The 21,445-nt window shown below is 39.8% G+C and overlaps 1 protein-coding gene across 1 annotated transcript; it reads right to left on the bottom strand.

Annotated features, from left to right (window-relative positions):
- Positions 1-675: 675 nt before the first annotated feature.
- CASP8AP2 (caspase 8 associated protein 2) lies at positions 676-21,440 on the bottom strand. The gene is made up of 10 exons (XM_071445851.1): positions 21,034-21,440; positions 19,856-19,931; positions 18,625-18,705; positions 16,870-16,970; positions 15,641-15,715; positions 14,358-14,473; positions 10,065-12,559; positions 6,318-9,249; positions 4,682-4,781; positions 676-3,374 (listed from the first exon to the last, which is right to left on the bottom strand). The coding sequence occupies exons 2-10, from the start codon at positions 19,902-19,904 to the stop codon at positions 3,318-3,320; spliced, it is 6,006 nt and encodes a 2,001-aa protein (XP_071301952.1). The 5' UTR covers positions 19,905-19,931; positions 21,034-21,440; the 3' UTR covers positions 676-3,317.
- Between the last annotated feature and the right edge of the window lie 5 nt (positions 21,441-21,445).

The raw sequence follows: 21,445 nt of genomic DNA, 5'->3' as shown, positions 1-21,445 counted from the left end.
AAGCCAATTCTGCTCCTGAAATGCCTCAACTGATTTCATAGATTCTTCTAAGAAATCCTTAAGACTGCTCCTCAGCATGCTTTATTACTGCTGCTTCCCTTCATGAAGACAAATTGCTAAAGATTATTCTGCATCTGATTTTAGAGTGCATACAATGAGAGGAAAGCCTTAATGGGAATAGCTATGTGTTGCTGGATTGACATCTCAGAGAAGTGTCCTGAGTTAAGACAACTGTTGTATGTACACCTTTAGCTGCCAACAGACTTTGCCTGAGAAAGAATCCCTCAAAATTCAATGCCCCATGATTTCACTATCATGCACATCTCCACTCTCTTGATTTAAACTCTAGAAAATTTTTTAATAGTCACAACCATTAAACAGAATCCTGTAAAAATATGTGTGTTGGATAGAAGTAGACCTATCCTTCAGTAGCAAGTTGGAGTAAGACTCTTGAAGGGCCACCAGCTACAGTCTTCCAGTGATAGGTCCTGGGACACAAAATGGTCTTTCTCCTTTGCAATATTCCACTCAACAATAACCCCATGTTTCCAGAAAAACAACTGAAGTTGTAGGTCCTGTTTCATAAGTGGCTTAAGGGTTTTATGTGGTTTGTGAAACTCTCCAATTTCCAGTCACATTCACTAAGAAATAAGCAGGATGTACTCAGAGCAGTAATTAGAGCAGAGCAGCAGCTGACAACTTCCATGTTTATTGGCCAGAACATCAACATAGCTACTCACTTATACAAACTAAGAGAAGTAAATTTTAATGCTCTTCACAGCATGTGTAGCTGTCAAGCCATTAACCAACAGTTCTAGAAAATATTTTGATATACCTGAGGTTTCACAAAGTAGACTGTAGAATTACATACAGTACATTTGGCATATATGTATCAAAATTCTTGTTGGAGAAATAAATTAGAAACAATGTTACAAAACCACTCCAAGCCAACCTTTGTTCAACAAGAACATGTGTGTGAGTTTTAGAATTTTATTTTTTGTATTGCTCTTACAGTAAGCAAACTATTCAGTTTATACAAAATAAACCTGTAGTTTTATATACTTTAAAAAATCATCTTTGGCTAAACAAAGCTCTTTCTATTTTTATACATATATTTATATATATACACAAACATCAGATATTTTACATGACCACATAGGAACCTGTACACATAGATACAATAGAGAGAACATTAACCAAGTTTCACACTTTACAAAAAAGGAATCCAAGTCAGATTCAAAACCATCAAACTCTGCCCCCATCACCTATACAGATATGAAAGTAAGTAAACACACATAAGGAATAAACAACTTTGTAATAAAATACTGCCTGCCTTTTTTGATGCAGAGAGGAAGCACTTAAGTAGAGAGAAGTGACTTCCCTCAGTGCCTTCAGTACTGTGCACATGTTGATCTATAAAGATATGGTTAAAAGAACACTCTTAGGAGAGTCTGATTTTTCCACACACATGAACAGTTCTCTGCAAACTGACTATTCTGAAAACAGTTTCAGTTAGATTTAAATCTCCAACAAATTAACAATTGTCACAAACATTTGTTAAGAACAAGCATGGGCTGGTGCACTGATCCCCCACTGAAATCACCAGGCACTGACTGACAGCAAAGCACGGAAGGTGAGATTTGATCATTGAAAGCAATGTTCAGAAACAAGCACAGAAGATGGAAGACTGCCAGAACTGACATCATCACCCACTCAAGTTGTTCCTTGTAACAGTTTGCAGAGCACTGCCTGAAACAAGGACAATGCACTGTTTGGCAGCAGGACAATCCATTCCATAGGTCACATGTACCATACTCCAAAGGGGTCAGTGACAACATCACTGACAAATTGTCTGATGGTTTATTAGAAAGAGAAGTCTGTCCCATTAGCTGGAGAGGGAACAAAAAACATGCTGACACTGAAGAAATGGTTACTGGACTCTGAAAAAGAGCCAATTCAATCCAAGTTGAAAGGCAATGCACTTAGGTGAGGGCTATTAAATGAAGTCTAACTGTACTCAGCAGATGCTCTGACTGAATAAAGACTACAGCAATTCCAATCCTCTGCAGAAAATAAAACCTCAAAAATTAATGAATTCCTTAAACAAAACCCCCTGCAACTTCCAGGAATGTTTCTCAGAGAGAAGAAAAAACAAAACTTTTTTTGGAATTTTGGATAAACAGCAGTGTGTACAAGATGTGTGCGTAAATATATATATACACACACACACACTCTTTAGGTATGTCCTAGTAAAACTGGAAACAGTTGTAACAGATTTTTTTTAAATAGAACATAATGAATTTCTAATGCACTAAACAATGTGTAAAGATAGATGCAATTGCTGTCAAAACATGCCAAGTTGACAAGCTTTTGAAAACTGCCTGTTTTCATGGAAAAGTTCTGCTTCTGGTTATTAACTACGAAGTCACATTTTGTGTAACTGTAAAGGTCTGTTTCTAAATTTTTAAAAGAAAATAAATAATTTTTAAAAGAAAATCACTCCTCGATATTTAATTTTTTTAACAAAACAGAATGTTTATTATGTTGAAGACCTAAACAAAGTACCTTTTCCAGATGTAATTTGGAACAGAAAAACACAATGGCCTTTGCGGAGGAGCGTTCATGTAAAGTAACATTTACGCCACCCTGCACATTGACTGCTCTGGAAACAGATTCTGTTAGATTTACACCTCTAGTAAGTAAACAATTGTCACAAATGGTTGTTAAGAACAAGCTGCAAGATCCACCTCTTCCTGAGCAACAGAATTCAATTACTAGATAAGCAACTTTTGGAATCATTGCTATCCTTGCCCTGCCTTATTTTAAAAGAAAATGACCTCACTTCTTAAAATATGTTCCACAGTAACCAAGATGACCTACCTGTCAGTTCCCAGGATTATCTACCAACTGGATTCCAAAGCACTCTTACTTTTTAAGATCACAGTTCAACATCAGCACATGCAGAACTTCCAACAAGTGAAGCAAGAGCCATCACTCCCACTCTTGCCCCTGTCTCCACCCACAGAACACCTTTAACTAATAGGAGATAACCCCCTTGAAAGGATACTGCCCCATGTGCAGTGTCAAAGCCCTTTCTTTCCTTGCCACCTGGTTTGTGAAGTTCCCTCTGTGTTACTCTGTTAAATGAGTTCAGAGGAAACTCAGACAAGTAAATACTAACAGTGCACTGGATTTACCAGACTCAGTATTCTGACTCAGATACCTCCCCATAACCCCACCATACGAATGCAGTGGCTCCAGTCCATCCCTGCAGGTAACACCTGAGCCCTGTAACCATGAATAAACTTGGTTTGAGTCTACTTGCACTTGGATTTCTTGAAGAGCTTCATTAACTGCTTGAATCTTTCTGAAACCTGAAAGGACAAAAAAAGAAAGACATATCATTAAGGCCCCTGACTTCCATATCTACCAAGACAGATTGATCTGACATTAAGTTTTTTTTTAAGACCATCACTATTTACTTCAAAGAAATTTTAGTAGGAGAATTTTAGGAGCACCATTAACAAATTAAGTGGATCTAGGAAGTCTTCCTATACCTTTCACATTTGAAACAGCTTCCAGGTTAATCACAGACAGCTAGAGCCAACACAGGTTTCCCTACAAGAAGGAGGAAAAAATGAAGGCTTCAAAGCCAATTAGCCTTGAATTTGACACACGTAACCGTGAGTAAGATGCAAATGTAAAGACAAAATCTTATTTTGTGCTCCACAATTTATTGGCTATTTCTTACCCTCTCATACAATTGTTGCTTCAGGTATTTTTTGCTCATCATGGAATAATCTGCCTGACAGGGATTTTACAAAACTGGTCTGTAGATCGGAGTAAAAGGCCTTTTTGCTGAACATGGCTACAGCTGAAGCAGTAATCTCATTCAGCTCTAAGCTACTACTCTTTATTGCTGTATACATATTGCTATAGCATACTGATGATCCACCAAACTGGGAAGAGAGGCATAAATGCACAGGTAACATTATTTTATCCAACCAGTCACTCCAACAGCTTCTAAACTCCACAAAAACTCTACAACCATACAACACAATATCCTAAAATCCAAATCCCAATCATGCAGGATTTCCTAATGGATTCAAATGTGTTTCTCCCTTTCTAGATTTGCAGGATACATATTAAGAGAGCAATTCAACTCAAGTATAAAGTTAGATGCAAACCTCTGGGAATATCATACATTAATTTGGTATCTGCATCCTTTGAAACTTTTACATTAAAAGGTGAAAGGAAAAAGAGAAAAGCCTTCATTAAAAATGTCCTTTCTGCACAATCATACTTTTTCTCAGCTCTAAATTGAATCTTTGTTCTAATTTATTAAAGGTGTCCAAAGGCTTCAGGCCTCTCAAAATTGCCTTTCTTTATCTAAGTGCTGACCCAACAACAGAACAATCCTGTTGTTCCTGGATTATGAGTGGAGCAGTTCCAATGTACCAACCAAACAGGTACTTGGGAATCCCCATAATACCCCTATGTGTATTTTTAAGAAGTAACAACTGGCAGAATCTAAGATTTTTTTTTTTCAGGAATCTCCCAGAAAAGACATGAGGAAAAGAAAACTACAGATTTGGAGAAGATCTCCAAAGATTTTTGTTAAACTGTAATTGTAAATGTAGGAATACTGCTGATAGTGTATACAAGAATGATCATCACCTACCTGATTTGGGCTTTTGTTCAGCCTAGTGGCCAAGGAAAGAAAGGTTTTGCTTGATGGTCCTTTTCTCTGACATTCCAGTAAAATTTCTCGGTCATCATTTCTACAGCAAAAATGCATTTTTGAAACATTAATACATATAGTTGTGTACACATACACAAACAAAATAATACATACAGGTATATATAAAATTCAGAGTATTTCCAAACTACAGAACATGAGTTCAAACAGCAGCAACAAATTTGTGGAGGATCCTTTCTTCTACCAGCACAGAGTAACAGAGTCAGTAAGAACAAGTGGTAGAGGAGATTACATTCCCCTACTAGGGAGGGCAGGATTGTTAGAATGGAGCTAGCCCCAAACCAAAGCCAAAGAGTTTTGAGCTTCTAAACCAGATATTTAAACTTGAATTGAAAGGAATTTAGACTCAACAGAGGTCAGCATTCCAGCCTCAGTTTGCATGGCTGAACAGAAGCTTTCACCTAAGGCCTATTGATTGTGACTTCTCTAAGTGGCTACTTACTCAAACATACTCAGAGCACATCTACTGCTCACATGAGAATAAAAAACCCAGGAGTCTATTCTGAAGTGCATCATCAGTTTCCTGTTTGTCTCATCAATGAATTTAGGCAAAATGTATAGACAGCAATTTTATTTAGCTGAAACCTATCATACTTCAACAAATTCTATTTATTTTCTTCAATTTCGAAGAAAAATGTAATGACTAGTTATTTAAATAAATGTCTTTCTAAAAAAAAAAGATAAACAAAACCTGCAAAACTGAAAACCTGGTAATATTCATACAGAAATTGTAAGTCTCTTTCTGCCTTGTTGATTTGCACATTAAAAAAATCACATTAGCTTTTGCTGTCTTTTTTTTTGTGAAGGAACTGGTTTTCTTTTAATATGCTACCTAGAAACTTACTACATTTGAGCTATAGTTTAGAAAAGTCTATCCTGAAAATTCTAGAAGCCCCTTTATAAAGTGTTGATTGTGTCAAGTCATAGCAAGAACAGCAAAACCTGCCAACTATAGTTTCTTAAAAACAAGAATACACCACAATAATTTTGCACGTATTATTGACACGTATAGCCATCTCATTTGTCACCCACACCCTGCAAATCGGAATATATGGAGTTGAATGGTTGACTGGTACATTTCCACAGACTGAGCAGCTCAGACCCAAAACCAGAAAACTGCTCGCTCTCATGCCTTCCCTCAGAGGGGGAAATCTTTAGCTGTTCCTCACCAGTCACCAATGCCTCACAGGAACATCAAGAAACTTCATCCCCTACCAAGCTTGGCTGAAATTTTTGGACAGAAAAAATAAACCAGGCAGGGGAAATAATAAGAACATAGAGTGGATTACAGTAGGTCTTGTTACCTCAGCACATAAGCTTTCAAAACAAAAACCAAAAGGACTCCTTGCTTTGGGAGATGTGGATAAGAGATGGACAGCAATCTCCCACAGCAATCCTGCATTGATAAAAGGAGCTCCCTTTCCCCGTTTTAGAGAAGGGTGTAGAGCTACCAAATAACTTTGATCATTAGCTAAATAACCTTTTCTTCCCTCTTTTCAGTGTTTCACATAATTTTAAAAAACCCTTAAGTAATCAAGCAGATCAAATCAGAAATTACCTTGTCCAGGAAACTACTACTTCTCCCTTCTTTTTAATGATGTTTTTGGCATAGAGGCTAGGTGATGATGGAGATGAAGCCAAGGGAGAAGAGTCTTTATTCTGCTGGTCATTCTTCTTACTGGAACATTGCTTGGGTGATGAATTTTTATCTTCAGTCCTGACATTACCTTCATCACTCCCCTCACCTGCTGATTCAGTTCCTTTTCGTTGCCTTTTGGAATTGGAATTCTCTTTGATAGTCTCTTTTTTCCTCTTCTTATTAGTTTTATCATCTATACTTATCTGACACCCTCCACTAGTCTTTGAACTGGGTTTTGTTCCAAGATCACATTCACCTGTTACAGTCTCATTAGAAAGCTCTTCTGTTAGGTCTGCAGATGCATCAAAGCACTCTTCCAGTTCTTCCTTTTTATCACTGACTTCTGAGTTTCCTGTTGAAGTTTCCCGAGTCCCGTTATCTGCTCTGGATTCCACTGTATGACATGAAGTTCCACCAACAATACCATCTGTTATGCATGACTTCACACTGCATCCAGCAGGAAAAGAATCTTGAGATCTAACATGCATTTCATTTATGTTTTCAGATACTTGCAATTTCTGTGCCTCAGATTGCTCAGAACCTTTATCTGGGCTTTCAGTGTCATGGCTCTCTTTGTCTGAAGATTTTCTACAGGTTACAAGCAAGCCAGTAGTTTCTTCCTTGCCAAGACTACTGTGTGACTCCTTCAGAGGCTGAGCTAAGGTAGGATTCTGGTCTTGTTCAGTGCTGACATGAGGCAAGTGATCCATCTTAACCAGTTCTGGTTTGACAGATTCTTTCACGGTGGCACTCTGGCTGTCCTTTTCTTTTCCCCCAGTTCTCGTTTCTCCTTTTCCAGTCTTGGCTGAGGATGCCTGTGCCTCCTTCTCTGGAGCCATCTGCTCAGAGGCTGGTGAGGCAGACGGCACTGCCCGCCGGATCTTGACAATAAAATGGTCATTGGATTTCTCCATGATCACTGCCTGCATCGGGAGGCTGGGGCGACACTGGAAACCGGGAGCAACAGGCCGACTTGTCCACGATGAGGAACAACTTGATTTACTGCTTGAGTTATCAGACTCTAAAGCCAAATGAATGTCTTGTTCAGTGGCATCCTCCTCTCCAAGAAGTGCATCTTCGCTATAATGTGCACTAACAACACCCTCTGGAGCTGAGCTGGAATTATTCTCAGGTTTTAGGAAGCTGAGGTGAGCATCTGATTTCAAAGGTGATGGAATGGTTAAGGAAACAGCCAAATCTTCAAGGAGGATAGAAGAAATACATGATTTATTCTTCTGTAAATTGCATTCATCCTCTTTGCACGAAGCTGAGTTTGTGGAAACCTCAAACATACAGCTCTCATCCAGCACATCTGGATCAACAGGCATCTGAGGCCTAGATGCCAGTGAGGGAGCTCTTACAGGTGAAACAATAGTCCAGCTAATATCCTCATCCAGTTTACAATCCATGCATGCCTCCTTTGCAGTGATGTCTTGCTCCAGTTCAGCAGTATTATCCCTGTATTTATGACTGTCTAAAAACTGTTTTTCTGGAGTCCTGAATTCACAGTCATTTCTGTTGATACTGCCACCATTTTTTTCCAAGAGATCAGAACCTTGTAATAAGCTTTTGAAAATTTCACCCATTTGAGCATCACTTACTAGATTAAATGTAAGACTGGATGCTTGTTGTTCTGTGAGAAGCTCATAACTGAGATCAGACTTGTTAGCATCTCTGGACAGCTGGAGACCTTCCTTCTCATATTTAACACCCTTCATTGGAGTAAGAGTGTTTTGTAAATTATTCTCTTTAGAGAGGTGAACTTTTGTTTGGGAATTTCTTGTGTTATCAATGGAATTAAGACATTTTGTAAGGGCAGTTTTTGGTGCACCTGGCTTATTTTTCTCATGGTGACAGTTAGATTGTTCATAATCCACAGATTGTTTTGAAATATATTCTTCAGGCTTTTGAGAACCTTCTTTTGGGGACTTTTTTCTAGATCTCTCCACATCATTTTTATGACTGATCTTGTGGTTTTGCTTTCCGGCTCTTTCAAACTTCCCTTCCTCGCTCTCATTTTCCACATCACACAGCTTTATTATAATCCTCCTTATCTTTTCAAATAAGTAATCAAGCTGTTCATCTACAAATTTCCACAACTGTTTTTTCATATCTGATACTTGCTGGTCAAAAAGACGGTCCACTATTGCATTCTTCTTCACTTGTTTAAGTTTCGACTCTATAATATCACAGATATTCAGTTTTAATGTATCACCTAATGCACACATCTTGGAAAAGTTCAAGTATCTTATTAATGCTGTAAAGTTTATGATCCCAGATTCTATAATTCTGTGAAAATGCTGAACTGGGAAGTGTACTTTGAACTTCATATAACTTTTCCTCATCTGTTTTCGTATAGCTCTGAGCATCTGCATGATTTCTTGTATATTTGAAGGTTCAACAATAACATGAACTATTTTTTCAAGACAAGCAATGCTCACAGTTTTGTTTTTCTTCATATTCTTTGAAGATCTGAAGGTCTGATTTTTATGCCTCTCTCTGTTCTTTTGTGTGCTTACTTGCACAGAAACAAATTTTCCATTGTCTTCATTGCAGTGCACAGTCTTGCTATTTTGATTCTGTGGGCTGCTGGTCAAATTTCGTGTCTCAGAAGAAACTTTTGGTCTTGACTTTTTTGCATTTTCAGAGCCTCTCTCTGGTTTAGATCTTTCTTTATCTTCATCACTACTTATGATTTCACCTTCTTCTATTTCATCTGAAGAGATACTCAGCCGAGACTCCATCTCTAAGTGTTCATCAGACATGCTCACTGGCTTTTGATTTTCTTTGTTAACTTCCTTTGACAAGTTCTTTGAGGGACAGATGACAACAGTACTTTCAGGCATTAAATCTATAAAAAGAAAACAGCTTGCTAATCACCACAAAGAATGAAATCTTAAACAGATATTTTCAGAAAAACAAGATTCTCTTCTGTAGACTGATTGTTCAGAACTGTTTGAACTCATGAAGCCTGAGCTATAATGAGTTTGGGTGGTTTGCTTCAGCAGCTGCCAGTTTAATATATTTCTTTGAGTTTTAAAGGGCAAATGAAACTTTATTTTGAGCAAATTTTGAGGTTTAAGGGGCCTCAACATTTCACCAAACACATGTGAACTATCTCACAAATACATCAATTGGAAAGACAAAAATAAAGCAGTTTTCATCAGTTCCAAATTTCTTTCCATTTACTTTAACAAGTTTTCTGATTACTGTACCAGCTAAATTATAACTCTCACATCATTATGAAGTAATATTTATATTAGTTGACTTTTCTTTTAACAATTTCAAAACTAAAACAAATTGAGAATAAATGACCCAGTAATGAAACCTTGAAACCTAAAGAGATCTGTGTAAAACTAGCCACAATTAAGAAATGCATATATATATATTTTTTTAGTAAGTTAATAGAAAACTCTTATTTCAAGCAGTCTTCTGTCAATAGTGACCAACTCCAATTTTAGAGCACTAATATTTAAATGGCTAGAGAATCCTGGCTCCAACATTAAATGCTGCCATCACTAACAAAAAGGACTACTGGGACATACACAGCTTAAGAAAACACAATTTGTATTTTTCAGAAAGCAGTTAGAAGTAGTTTCTACTTTCCATGAGAGGATCTTTCAAGTTTTACGTAGAAAACAAGTTAGAATATACACATACAAATACCTTTGTTGTAAGTCTTCACAAGGCCTTTACAGGGACTCTCCATCTTCAGTGCTCTAGCCAAGGGACGTATTGGACTGTTCAGTGGGCTGATTGCCTTTGGAATATACCTCAAGTGATTGAGATCAATGCTCAGTATTGAGCTGTCATCATCAACAGAAACTGGGTTAGTTAATACTCTCTCTTTAGTTACAGGGCACATCTCACCACTGAGAGAAGATGCTGTTGCAGTACTGTTATCAGCTAGGTCTGGCCCCAGATCACAAGTATTCTGGTCAACTAGTGGTTCATCCTTATCACTTATCCTAGTTCTGTCCAGTGAATGAGATGCACTTGTATTAACTTCACAGATACTCTTTACCTCAATGGGATAGTCAACATTTTCTGCAGCCAGGTGATCATCATCCCTAACTACTTCCATTAAAGAGTCTGGTTTTGTTTCACTGCTATCATCTGCAACATCAGAGGACTCCAGGTCACCAGAACTTCTGGGTTCTGAGTCATCTAAGACAACACTTTGAGAACCACTTTGATCTGCAGAGCTTTCTGTGTCAGCAGCCAGCCATATTTTATCTTCCTCTTTCTTCTCTGCTGCTGACTCTAGAAGGTCTTCCATACTTGCACTTGCAGGTTCAGGTCCTGCCACTTCTGCTGCTGGTACGTAATCATCCTGCATCTCAGCCTCTGTCACAGGCAGCTCTTCACACTCAGCCACACTCCCTGTCACCTCCAGAGGCAAACATTCAGGGTGGTTCAGACCTGTCATTGCTGCTGTTTTTACTGAGGCTTCCAATTCAGCTGGATCACAAGCCTCTGCTGCTTCTGAAGGCATTTCAGACTCCATCTCATCAGGAACCAGCACCTTTGCTGCTTCTGGCAAGGCTTGGGGCTGTATCTGACCCCCTTCTTCTTCTGGTAAGGTTTCTGAGCTTGGTTCATCAGCTGTGACTGCAAGCAATGCTTCAGCCTGTGCCAGATCTGCTGCTGCTTTCAAGGCTCCATTTCCAGAACTGACAGCAACAGGCAGTGCTGGTTCCATGCTGCTCTGAGTGTCCAGAACTTGTAGTGCTGAATGACTGTGCCCTGTGGGACCACAGTCTACAGGGTGGGCAGAATCTAAGAGCTCTGCTTGCAGTGTGAGCTCTGTACCTCCCTCATCAGTGGCCTTTTGGGAAGGTGTTTTAAGTCCATCCATTGCAGAGAGACATTGCTTCTTATTAGGAGAAAGAGTTAAATTTAGCTTTTCCATAAAGCTAAGTTTTAAGTCTTTGCTTTTTTGCCCAGTGTGATTACCTTTACTTTTGGGTACCTTATCATCTTTTAAGGCGCCTGCTACTCTGGATGTTTCTTCCAGCTTAGAGGATTTGTTTCTTTCACTTTTTGTACCATGGGTACCTTTTTTGGAGTCTTTTACAGATTGGTGAGAAAATTCTTTTGCAACTTTTTTTTCACTTCTAAAATGTCTATTTTCATCCTGATCCTCTCTTTCCCTTTTCCTTTTTTCCTCAGTTCTGTGTCTTTCTGATTTGGAATGTGCTGTTTCCCATTCATGTCTACCGCTGCTTTCCTTCGAGCGTGCATATTTATGCTCTCTGCTGCTGGAATTAGAAGGTGAAGTCCTTCCTTCTCGAGAGCTATGATCATCTGTGCCCCTGTCTCTCTTGCAGTCAGTGTGCTTTACTTTTCTAGACTCTTCTGCACGACATTTATGTGATTCATGGAGACTCTTTGAATGCTCATTCTTGGAGTGTGGACTGCTTCCCCTGCTAGGCCTCCTTGCTTGTTCTTGCTGCTTCTCATTCGGTTTATTTTTTTGGCCAGCATGCTTTTCACCTTTATCATATGTTTTAATGTCCTTTTTTAAAACATTTTGTGATCTCTCATCAGCATACAATTCACCTCTTGTTTGAAATCTGTCTTTACCAGCTGTCTGTTTCTCCCAGGAAGAAATGCCCCTTTCTACTCTTCTCTCCACACATGGACTGCATTTGAGTTTCATGCTCTGACTTTTTTGTTGCAATTCATTTTTACTAGCCTTCTCTGAGAGGGTTTTCAGCTTCTGTTGAGGATCCAAATTCCCCTCCTCACTGTCCCCATCATTTCCAGTGCTCTGATGTACTTCTCTTTTGTATTTGCTGCCATTTCCCCTGCTGTGCTGTTCATTACTTTTGGTTTCTTTTCTTTCCTTTCTGTTCTCCTTGGTGGAGGTATGGTCATAGCTCAGTGCACATGTGTGAGTACCATCACTGCAGAGCTCTTCAGGAGGGTACCTGGGCAAAAGTGGCGTGTTCCTTTTCTCAGAGCCACACTTCCCACTGTCTGTGTTGTGAGATGAGTAACTGTGGTAGGCATCTTTTGAACAGTCATTCTTCATTCTGTGCTCCATCTTCATACTGTCACCAAAATCAGAAGGTCTGAATTTGGAATCTTTTGTTTTAGTTGCTCCTGGAAGGTACGTTCTGGTGAAAACGCTTCGATGGTTGGGAAATTCTGACAGCCTGTTTATAAAACAAAAGAAGTTATCTTATTTTTAAATTTATTTAAACATAACTAAAGCTGAACTGCAATGAATCCATGTTTCTGTAAAAATTGTAAACACTTTCAATTTCAAGCTAAAAAAAGGGGTGATTTAAAAAAAATTTAATTATTTCCATCAGCACAAAACAAAAGAATGTAATTTATATACATATTTTCCAAAAGAAATTCATCTAAAGAAAAATCAAGATTTATGAAAAAAATACTGTATTGCGTCTAGTTAACAATCTCAGTAATTCAAATTAGTATTTCATTGTCCAGCAATGAAAGGGAAAAAAAAAGTTGTTCTTTACAGCATTAGTGATTAATAATAATAATAATAATAATAATAATAATAATAATTTATAAGCCATCAATAAGCAAATAAACTACATTTGGGAGTTTTTGCAAGCTCCAGAAAACAAGTACACATTATAGATAGATAACCATAGATAACCAAGCCTCATCAAGGCCACATGCTACTGCTGAGAAGTCATCATATTAAAAAATAACTTAAAAAATCAAATTAAAAAGGGTATATATGTGTGATTAATGTAATTGTACCCAAGCTGTGTTTTTTTGGTTTTGTGGTTTTATAGTTGAGGGTTTTTTTTGAGGTAAACACTAACAATTCCTTGAGAGATACTAACTTTGAAATAATCTTTACATATAGATGTATTGCTTAAGAAAAGCTAATTTACTATAAACCATGCAGCAGACAAGGCATGTTTCTAAGATCTCAAGGTGCCAATTTCCCCACAATTTTCCATGGTGGATGCTTCCAAAATATCTAGATCAAATACCTTGTTCACAAACTTTCACCACCATCAGAGGATATTGAAATGGAGCTTTTAAAGTATATAAAGTGGTCAAATATTCAAAACAAAAAAGTGTTTTTCAAAGAATTTAAAATTCACTGCACTCAAAGGTGTGAAAATGAAAGCTGTTGTGTGAAAGCTGATGAGCTGAAAGAATTACACACATCAAAACCTCTTGATCTCCATCAGACTGTGCCTGGTAAATCTCTGTATTTAGCAAAGAAACCTGCATAGTTTATATGCAAATAGCCTTTAGCACAGGAACCTCAAAGGAATCTTCCTTACAACATGTTTTGGTGCAGGAAAATATAAAATGATCAAACCAAAACTCAAACAAACCAATGATGTGTGACCCAAGTGACAAGGAGGTAACCTTCTGACAAGCTGGCATCCTGAATCCCAAATCCCTGCTCTGGCTTTACATGGTTCAGAAACCTTATTGTCAGCTACTCTCCCATCCACACTTCACTGTTTCAACTCCTTCCAGTAACATTAATGGTAATAACCAAGAATTCCCCAGTTGTTATCGCTCACTACTGGAGACAGGATTTCATACCTTGCCAGGAAAACATGATATAATTTATTTCTTCTCAGTTGTTGTCTGAGAAGTTCCATGGAATTCATGTCTGAGGCCATAAAACAGACACAATTCAGCTTCAAAACTAGTAAGATATTGCTTTCAAACATCTAAGATGGTCAGATAACCCACAAGGAATAGAGGGTTACAAACAAACAAAAATACATGCAAATGGTCACCACATGGACTCCTTTTCTTAAGTAGAAACCCAAGACCTCATCAGGCAAAGGAGAGCTGTATTTCCTCTGATTGTACTGGTTCTAAACTACACAATAATTTACTAATTTGTTCATTAATTTTTTCTTAAAATGCACACAAAAATTTCTAACAAGTATATAAACATGATCAGACCACAAGCATGTTTTCAGTTCTACTGTCTATTTGTACCTTTGATGCAGATGACTAATTTCTTCATCCTTACGGTTAATTTCCACTCTTGCTGTTTTGATAAGGGCTGAAATATTCTTTTTGAGAGCCTGGTTTTCATTCTGTAGAATGATATTCTATTTTAAATATATATAAAAGAGACAGTAGGAGAGAGAGAGGGAGAGAAAAAAAACAAGAATTAGCTTGGATATCCAACCATGTAATGAAAAACAGTGCAAGACGACCACTAGGAAAGTGTCCCCACGCTGGCAAAGTAACAGTAAAACATATATAAACTCTTTCAAAGAAATCAGAATTATTGAGATTCAAAAAGTTTGGGTTTTTTTGTTTTGGTAACATTATTCACATTTATGCTTCTCTTTGTGGTAATTACTTCAAACATTTCAAGCATACAATTTAGTAAAACTGAAATATGCCATAAAACAAGTGAGCTAAAAATGATAATCCACTTCTTTGCTTCATTCTTTTACTCATTTATTTCTTTCTTGGTCATTGGATCAAATGAGAGATGTAACTGCCAAGCACTTACAGAGAAAGAGGGTAACTGTATTTCTTCTAAGATATCAAAATCAACCTTGGGCGCTTTATCATTCTAACATTTCTAGGTATGATATTCTAGAACCTGGCCAACCCTAGAAATAGTCCCTTCTCTTGATAATTGTCCTCAGCAAAGCCTGCTCAGAAAGGCAGACAGGTTTTGCAGAAAAGTGTCACAGGGCAGCAGCTGCTTACCCCTGCAGACTTAGAACCTTTGGGAGTTATGTGCAATATGCAGAAGAGCACACTGCAGAATTGCCCCAAATAATCCCCTCTACAGAATGGCACAGCAAGGGAACACCAGCTGCAGCTGAAGAGCAGTTCAGACTTATCAGAATGGCTCTATGCTCAAAGCAACACAGACATCTGCTTCCAGCTCTGATGACAGCTCAGGTGCCTCCACAGCCCTGTCCCTGGAGCATTAAAAAAACAAGAGTACTGGATACCTTTCTGATAACTATTCATTTGACACATTTACTTTCTAATCAGGAAGACAGAAGATAGCTTTTAGCAAATAAAGTCCTACTGCACACAACATTGTGAAACATTAATTTACCCAGTGATCTTGTCAGTAGGCTATCCCCACCAACCATCCTAGGCAAAACAAGCTCCTAACATCCACAGGGATGTTTTACAAACCATCCATGCAATGGATCAAGTCTGGAAAGCATATGAAATTCTTTCTCAAAGCAATAGTCAATTTACTTTGCATGATCTTGACAATATTTCCCTTTGAACTACAATACCTGTGCCTGTATTTCTTTGAATTTCTTCATCAACTCTTTAATTTGCTGCTGACATTTTCCATATTCTGCCTGCAACTGTCAAAGAGAGAAGAATTCAGAGCACAGAAATGGACTTAATTATACAGAATAGTTACTTCTCTAGATCTATACTTACTTAACACATTAATGTATATTACAAACCTCTGTTTTTCCCCCAAAGGAACATATGAAAACCATATTGAAACAAAAGGCTCCAATATGCTCCAATTGCTATGCAGGTCTCTAAAACAACACAAACACTCAGCTAAGAGGAAATCTACATGTGCATGCCTCACATTAATAGGTAAAGAATAACAGGAAGCCATATTATTGTGAAATTAAAGTCACAACCACCAAGGAGTGGGAGTTCTGAGAGCCAAATGGATGGGGACTCTCTTGACAGATCTCATGTAAGATAAAACAGGTAAGGAAAAACACAACAAAAAGTTACTACAACAAACTTGGGCTGCAAAAATAGCAAAGGACACGATCCTGCTGAGATCACAAAGTTAACTAAAATAAATTTGGCATGAGCTCTTCTTTAGAGGTAGATAGTGACAAGGTTTTCACAGGAGAATGGACAACTTCCACTCAAACACACAGTCAACAACTTTCAAACTTGCAAAGTAATATTTTCATCACTCAGCAGAGTCCTGGAGGGTTCACTCCTACTTATTCTGTGACATTTGTTAATGCCTGTCCCTTTCATGCCATTTGAATGTGTCTTACAGGCCAGGATTGGTGATGCTACTTAAATGAGTGTTGTATTGATTTGCTAGAAGCAGTTACCTACTGCATGGCCACCTTCAGTCTCAAGGACAGAATTTAACAACATGTAAAATAGATCACAGATTTATCTGCCTTACTCTGGTAAAACTTGTTAGGAGAAATGTCAACATTTTAGCTTTGTATCAGATGTCTGACCAGATCCTTGACTACAGGGAAATCCCAATGCATTTTCCCATAACACAGCTGATAAATGAACTGCATGCAAAGGATGAGAAATGGGAACAGTTCATGTCACAGAGTGACATTCACTTGAACTTGTTCTAAGAGTTTATTAGCACACTCTTGTTTTTACTTATTTAAAAAGAGCCTATTTCTCCTACAGTGTGAGCATCTGACATCATTTTCTGTACTTCTCACACAAGGAAATTAGGAACAAACCCCCCCAAAACACCAGAAGGTTTTTTTTACTTATTAATACATACCTCATCATAGGATGCTTTCTTTGCAGTCCCTTCTTCAATTAATATCTCATCAAATAAATTTAAGCTGCTTCTAGATGGTGTAGTATTTGGAGCAAAATTGTCTATATAAAGAAAAGCAATTACATGAGGAAAAAGGTATTTTTCTAACCATGTTGCATTGTGTACACAGTTCTATACTGTCTGTGCATTTTGGTTTTACTTCTTGTACTTACAAGGTAACAACACACAAAATAATTATTACATGCTTACATCATACCACGTTGCAATAAGGTACAGAGAGACCTTGAAATAGCCATCTGTAAGTGAAATGAAAGTGAAACAAAAAAACCCCCAAACAATCAAAACCAACTGACAAGCCAACACCCAAATTATTTAATTATAGTGTTTTTTCCTCAAATCAGCCTGGGTGCCCTGTTCCAAATACACTTCACTGACAGGACCTGGCTTATGACAGCCCTAAAATACAGATGCATTTGCAGACAAAAAATGAAGTCAGCTATCAAAGCTGTGCTTCCATCCTGTGGACAAGACCATAATGCAAAAAGTATTATTAATACAATGCAAGAGGATGTATAAATAACATCTTATCTGTACAGAGCAAAGATCTCACCAGCCCTCTCTGCAAATTTAAAAAACAATGGTCACTCAAAACTAGACTATTTAAAATGTTTCTACTGCATTGCTCTTTCTCCTTGCACCTTTAATGTTTACGAAACAATGCATCTCCATATAAGAAATATGAACTTAAGAAATACAAAATGCAAAATGAGAAGATATTTAGATGCTTTATGTCTGTAGGATACAGTACAGTTCTTCATAAAAACTCAATGGTCTTACAGCAGTAAGGAGAGAAATAATTGCTTAAATACTAGAAACAGCATTTCACTAAAGTGCTCTAAGGCTCACAAAAAAGAACATGTGCTGAATCCATTTAATACTCACTTTCAAAGAAGTTAAAAGAGGAAATTAATTTACATTAACACGTTGTAGGCACACAGTTTGTGGTAATTGGGAGTGGGGCTGTGGCTGAGCCTCATCCCCAATGGGCACAGCTGTGAGCAGCAGGTGAGCAGCACTGACAGCAATGAGCCAGGGAGCTCCCAGGGGCACTGACCAACACCAAAGGGAACAGAGGGCACTCAGGTGCAATGCATGAACATGAGGGGTATAAAAGGTTGGGCTAAAGAACAGGAAGGGCAGATGCCTGAAGCCTTCTGCAATTGTATGGTGATACTTTGTGTATCCTGGCTGTCTGAATTTCAGCGTGTGCTGCAACAGCATGTCAAATTATCTGGACAGTAACAAAAGGTTTAAAGGATATCCTGAATTTACTGTATCACAATGAAAGTATGTTTTGGATCTCTCATGGGATTTAGTGATCAGTGACTGCTGGATCTGATCCTGAAGCTTACAAAAACACAAAATAAAGGTGTTTTTTCCAAGGTAAAATGTCTTACTATCAAGGCACAGATAAAATAGCTAAGGTTTTCTGCACCCCTTTACATGCTCAAGTATCTTCAAATAGCCAATATCAGGGAAACTGTCTTTCATTCATTCAGCTAACAGATTTAAGAATTCTCTGCTGCATTTATACAGCCTAATATATATCCTGAATTTAAACAAGTTGCTTGCTGAAGCATAGGTTGCACCAGCTAAATGTAAACTTAAAACTAGATATTGTTTTACTTGAAATCAGCTTAAGAAGCAGAGACTGTGTAATGTGCCAAGCCGAGCAGTGAGACACAATTCACCTACCAGAAACTGACAAACTGCTGTCCAAGCCATCATAAATATCCACGGAGCTCTCATCTCCTTCCCTGAAGGGGGAAGCTTCAGCTAAAGCAATAGGAAAAAAAAAAAAAAAGCCAAAGTACTAATTTAGTAAACTGCAAACTCTACCTTTCCCATAAAGTAAGCACAGCAGTGATCCTATACCAAAAGAAAATAGTAGAGGTTATAGTACAGACCAGTAAAAGGGGAATTTTATCCAGGAAACTACTGCTACTGTGGAGAAAAGATCAGTCACCAGGGAGCAAATTTGTAAGATCAGTTTGTAAATACTACAAGAACTGTGCATAAAACCAACTATATGGCTAATAGATTTTAAAATGACAAATTAAGTAAAACTGATCTAACTTTGAAACTGTTTTCTAGAATACACTAAATACCAAACTTATACAACCCAAAAACAAAAATATAAGATTTGATATGATAAAACCACTACTGTTAAAGAAAATATTTCTTGCTAAAGAGAAAGTACTGTAGCAATCTCTATCATAATACCACCAATTTGCTTTAGTATTGCCATCTACTAACACACTAACTGATTCTGTAAATGTATTTTAATCTAAATCATCTTAGCCTCTCTTCATGTCTTTTTGCAGTGCCTCTTATCACTCATGTCCTCTGTGTGCACCTCTCAATTTCTGCAACAAATATTATTTCTATAAAGAAAAGCATCAATATCCATAGTCCTTCTGAGGCTGGGAATCTCCCAAATATGTGTTAAATCAACCAACTGGGATCTGGAAATAAAGAGTACCCTGATTATGGGTACTGTGGCAGTTACTGTGATTACCATGGGTAAAGGCAATGGTGAACCTTACCCATACTCATGGGTACTGGGGCAGTTGGGAGCACATTGGCTCTTACAAACAGAAAACAAAGGAGCAGTGCCCCATACTGTTCATTAAGATACAGCTGAAGGTTAAATTATACACTGTGAAAGACAGGAGGGAGACCAGTTCCAGACCCCTTCAAAACATTCCAGAAATCCAAAGTACACAGGTATGGTTTCACATACAAACTTACTAACGGGATAGGGCTTGCATGATATTGTGCCACAACCATTTAATTACATTTGAAGCTCATCAGTATTTGTCACAACTTCAAATTTTTTTTCTAAGTTATTTCTGGACCTATTTACTTGCATAAGACTGCTTTCATTAATTCCCCAGGAGGCAGAAAGTAATCTAACACTTCTTACCACTGTAGCGGATATCGTACAGTCCCAGTCCATCCTCATCTGCTGCCATGATACAAACTCCCTATGGCTTCCCCATCTACGAGTAAAACATCAGAGCACAGGGAACCAATTAATTGACAATTTCAGAATAGCAACCTAAAGCAGCATCACCTTGAAATACATAAATTACACCTGAGCTACATGTGGCCCTTGCTCTTCAATGAAATCCAGCACTAGAGTAGGAAGACTCTTGGATCAAGGTAACAAAATCATCTTTCAAAAACACGTAAAAAATATCTGTTACTTGAATGAGCATCCTGAAGATGTTTAACTATCACTTATTGATCTGACAAAGAAATTTTGATATGAAAATCAGCACTGCATTAAATGAACAGGTTATCCAAACGTGCAGCTTACCCAGTTAAAATAATCTGAATTTGATAATTCCGATTTCTTCCCTACTAATCATTTAAATGCAAATTCCCGCTGTCTGATACCACCAGTCAGACCAGCACCGGGCTGGGGGACTGACAGGGGGGAAGGCACATGGAACCCAGCAGCGCCGAGCAGCCCCCCGCCCGTTCAGAGGCAGCCGCTCTTCCCCTCGCCCTCCCTGCACACGCGGGAAGGAAGGGGCTCCCGCCCGCCCCAGTTCCTCCCGCGGCGGAAGAGCTCGGGACCTCTCGGGGGTGAGGCAGGAGCACCCCCGGTCGCGGCTCCCGCGGGGCGGGCAGGCTGTGCCGGGGGGCGCTGTGCCCGGGGGGTGCGGTGCCACGGGCGCGGTGCGCGCAGGGCCGGCAGCGCTCACCGGCTGCCGCCACCGCGGTGCCGCAGGCCGGGCGCGGGGGGCGGGGCCAGCGCCGCGCCAGCCAACGGCCGCAGCTGCACGGCTCATCCGCCGCCGTGACGTCAGCAAACCCCGCCCCCAGCCCCGAGCAGTTGGCGCCAAAGTAAGGCGCGCGGGGCGAACGCGCCCCACCCCCTCGGCCGTGGCCCCGCCCCCTCGCCCCTTCCCAGCCGCGGGCCCCATCCCGGCCCGGCCCCGAGCGCGGGAAATCGCGCGCTGCTCCCGGCGGGACGAGCCGGGAGCCTCCCGCCTGCTCCGGCCCGGAGCTCACGGCAATCACTAGTCACGCAGGCCTGGGCCGCGGCCGCTGGAGGCTGCCCGGGGCTGTGCCGCACGGCACACACGAGCTTACCTGGTGTCGTTCCGCGCTGCTGCGGCGGAGCTCCCAGGAAGCCCAAGGTTCAATCCCGGCGGCTGCTGCTGTCGGCGCTCCCACTGCCAAACCCCTGCAGGGACATCGTTACCGCCCGACAGCCACGCTCGGCCTCCGCGAGCGGCTGCCGCCGGGGGCGTAACGCTCCTGCCGCCCGAGCCGGGGCCACCCGCTGCCGCGTCCGTCACCGCCCGCCCTCGGCCGCCTGCCCAACCCAGATTTAAAGGGCTCGCGGGCAGGCAAGTCCTGCGGCAGCAGCGGCAGATGGCTCTCCGGGGAGCAGAGAGCAGGGGAAGCCGAGGGCACGGCAAGCGCAGCCCCCCACGCACGGCGTTCCAGCGCTCTGAGCCAGCGGGAGAGCCTCGCTCCGCTCCCGGACGGCGCCCGCGGC

Source organism: Agelaius tricolor, unplaced genomic scaffold, assembly GCF_023055355.1.
Source record: "Agelaius tricolor isolate 1412-34295 unplaced genomic scaffold, bAgeTri1.0.p SCAF_1, whole genome shotgun sequence".
In the NCBI taxonomy this organism is placed as follows: Eukaryota; Metazoa; Chordata; class Aves; order Passeriformes; family Icteridae; genus Agelaius; species Agelaius tricolor.
Note: the sequence above shows the minus strand (reverse complement) of the source record. Positions and strands in the feature narration are given on the sequence as shown.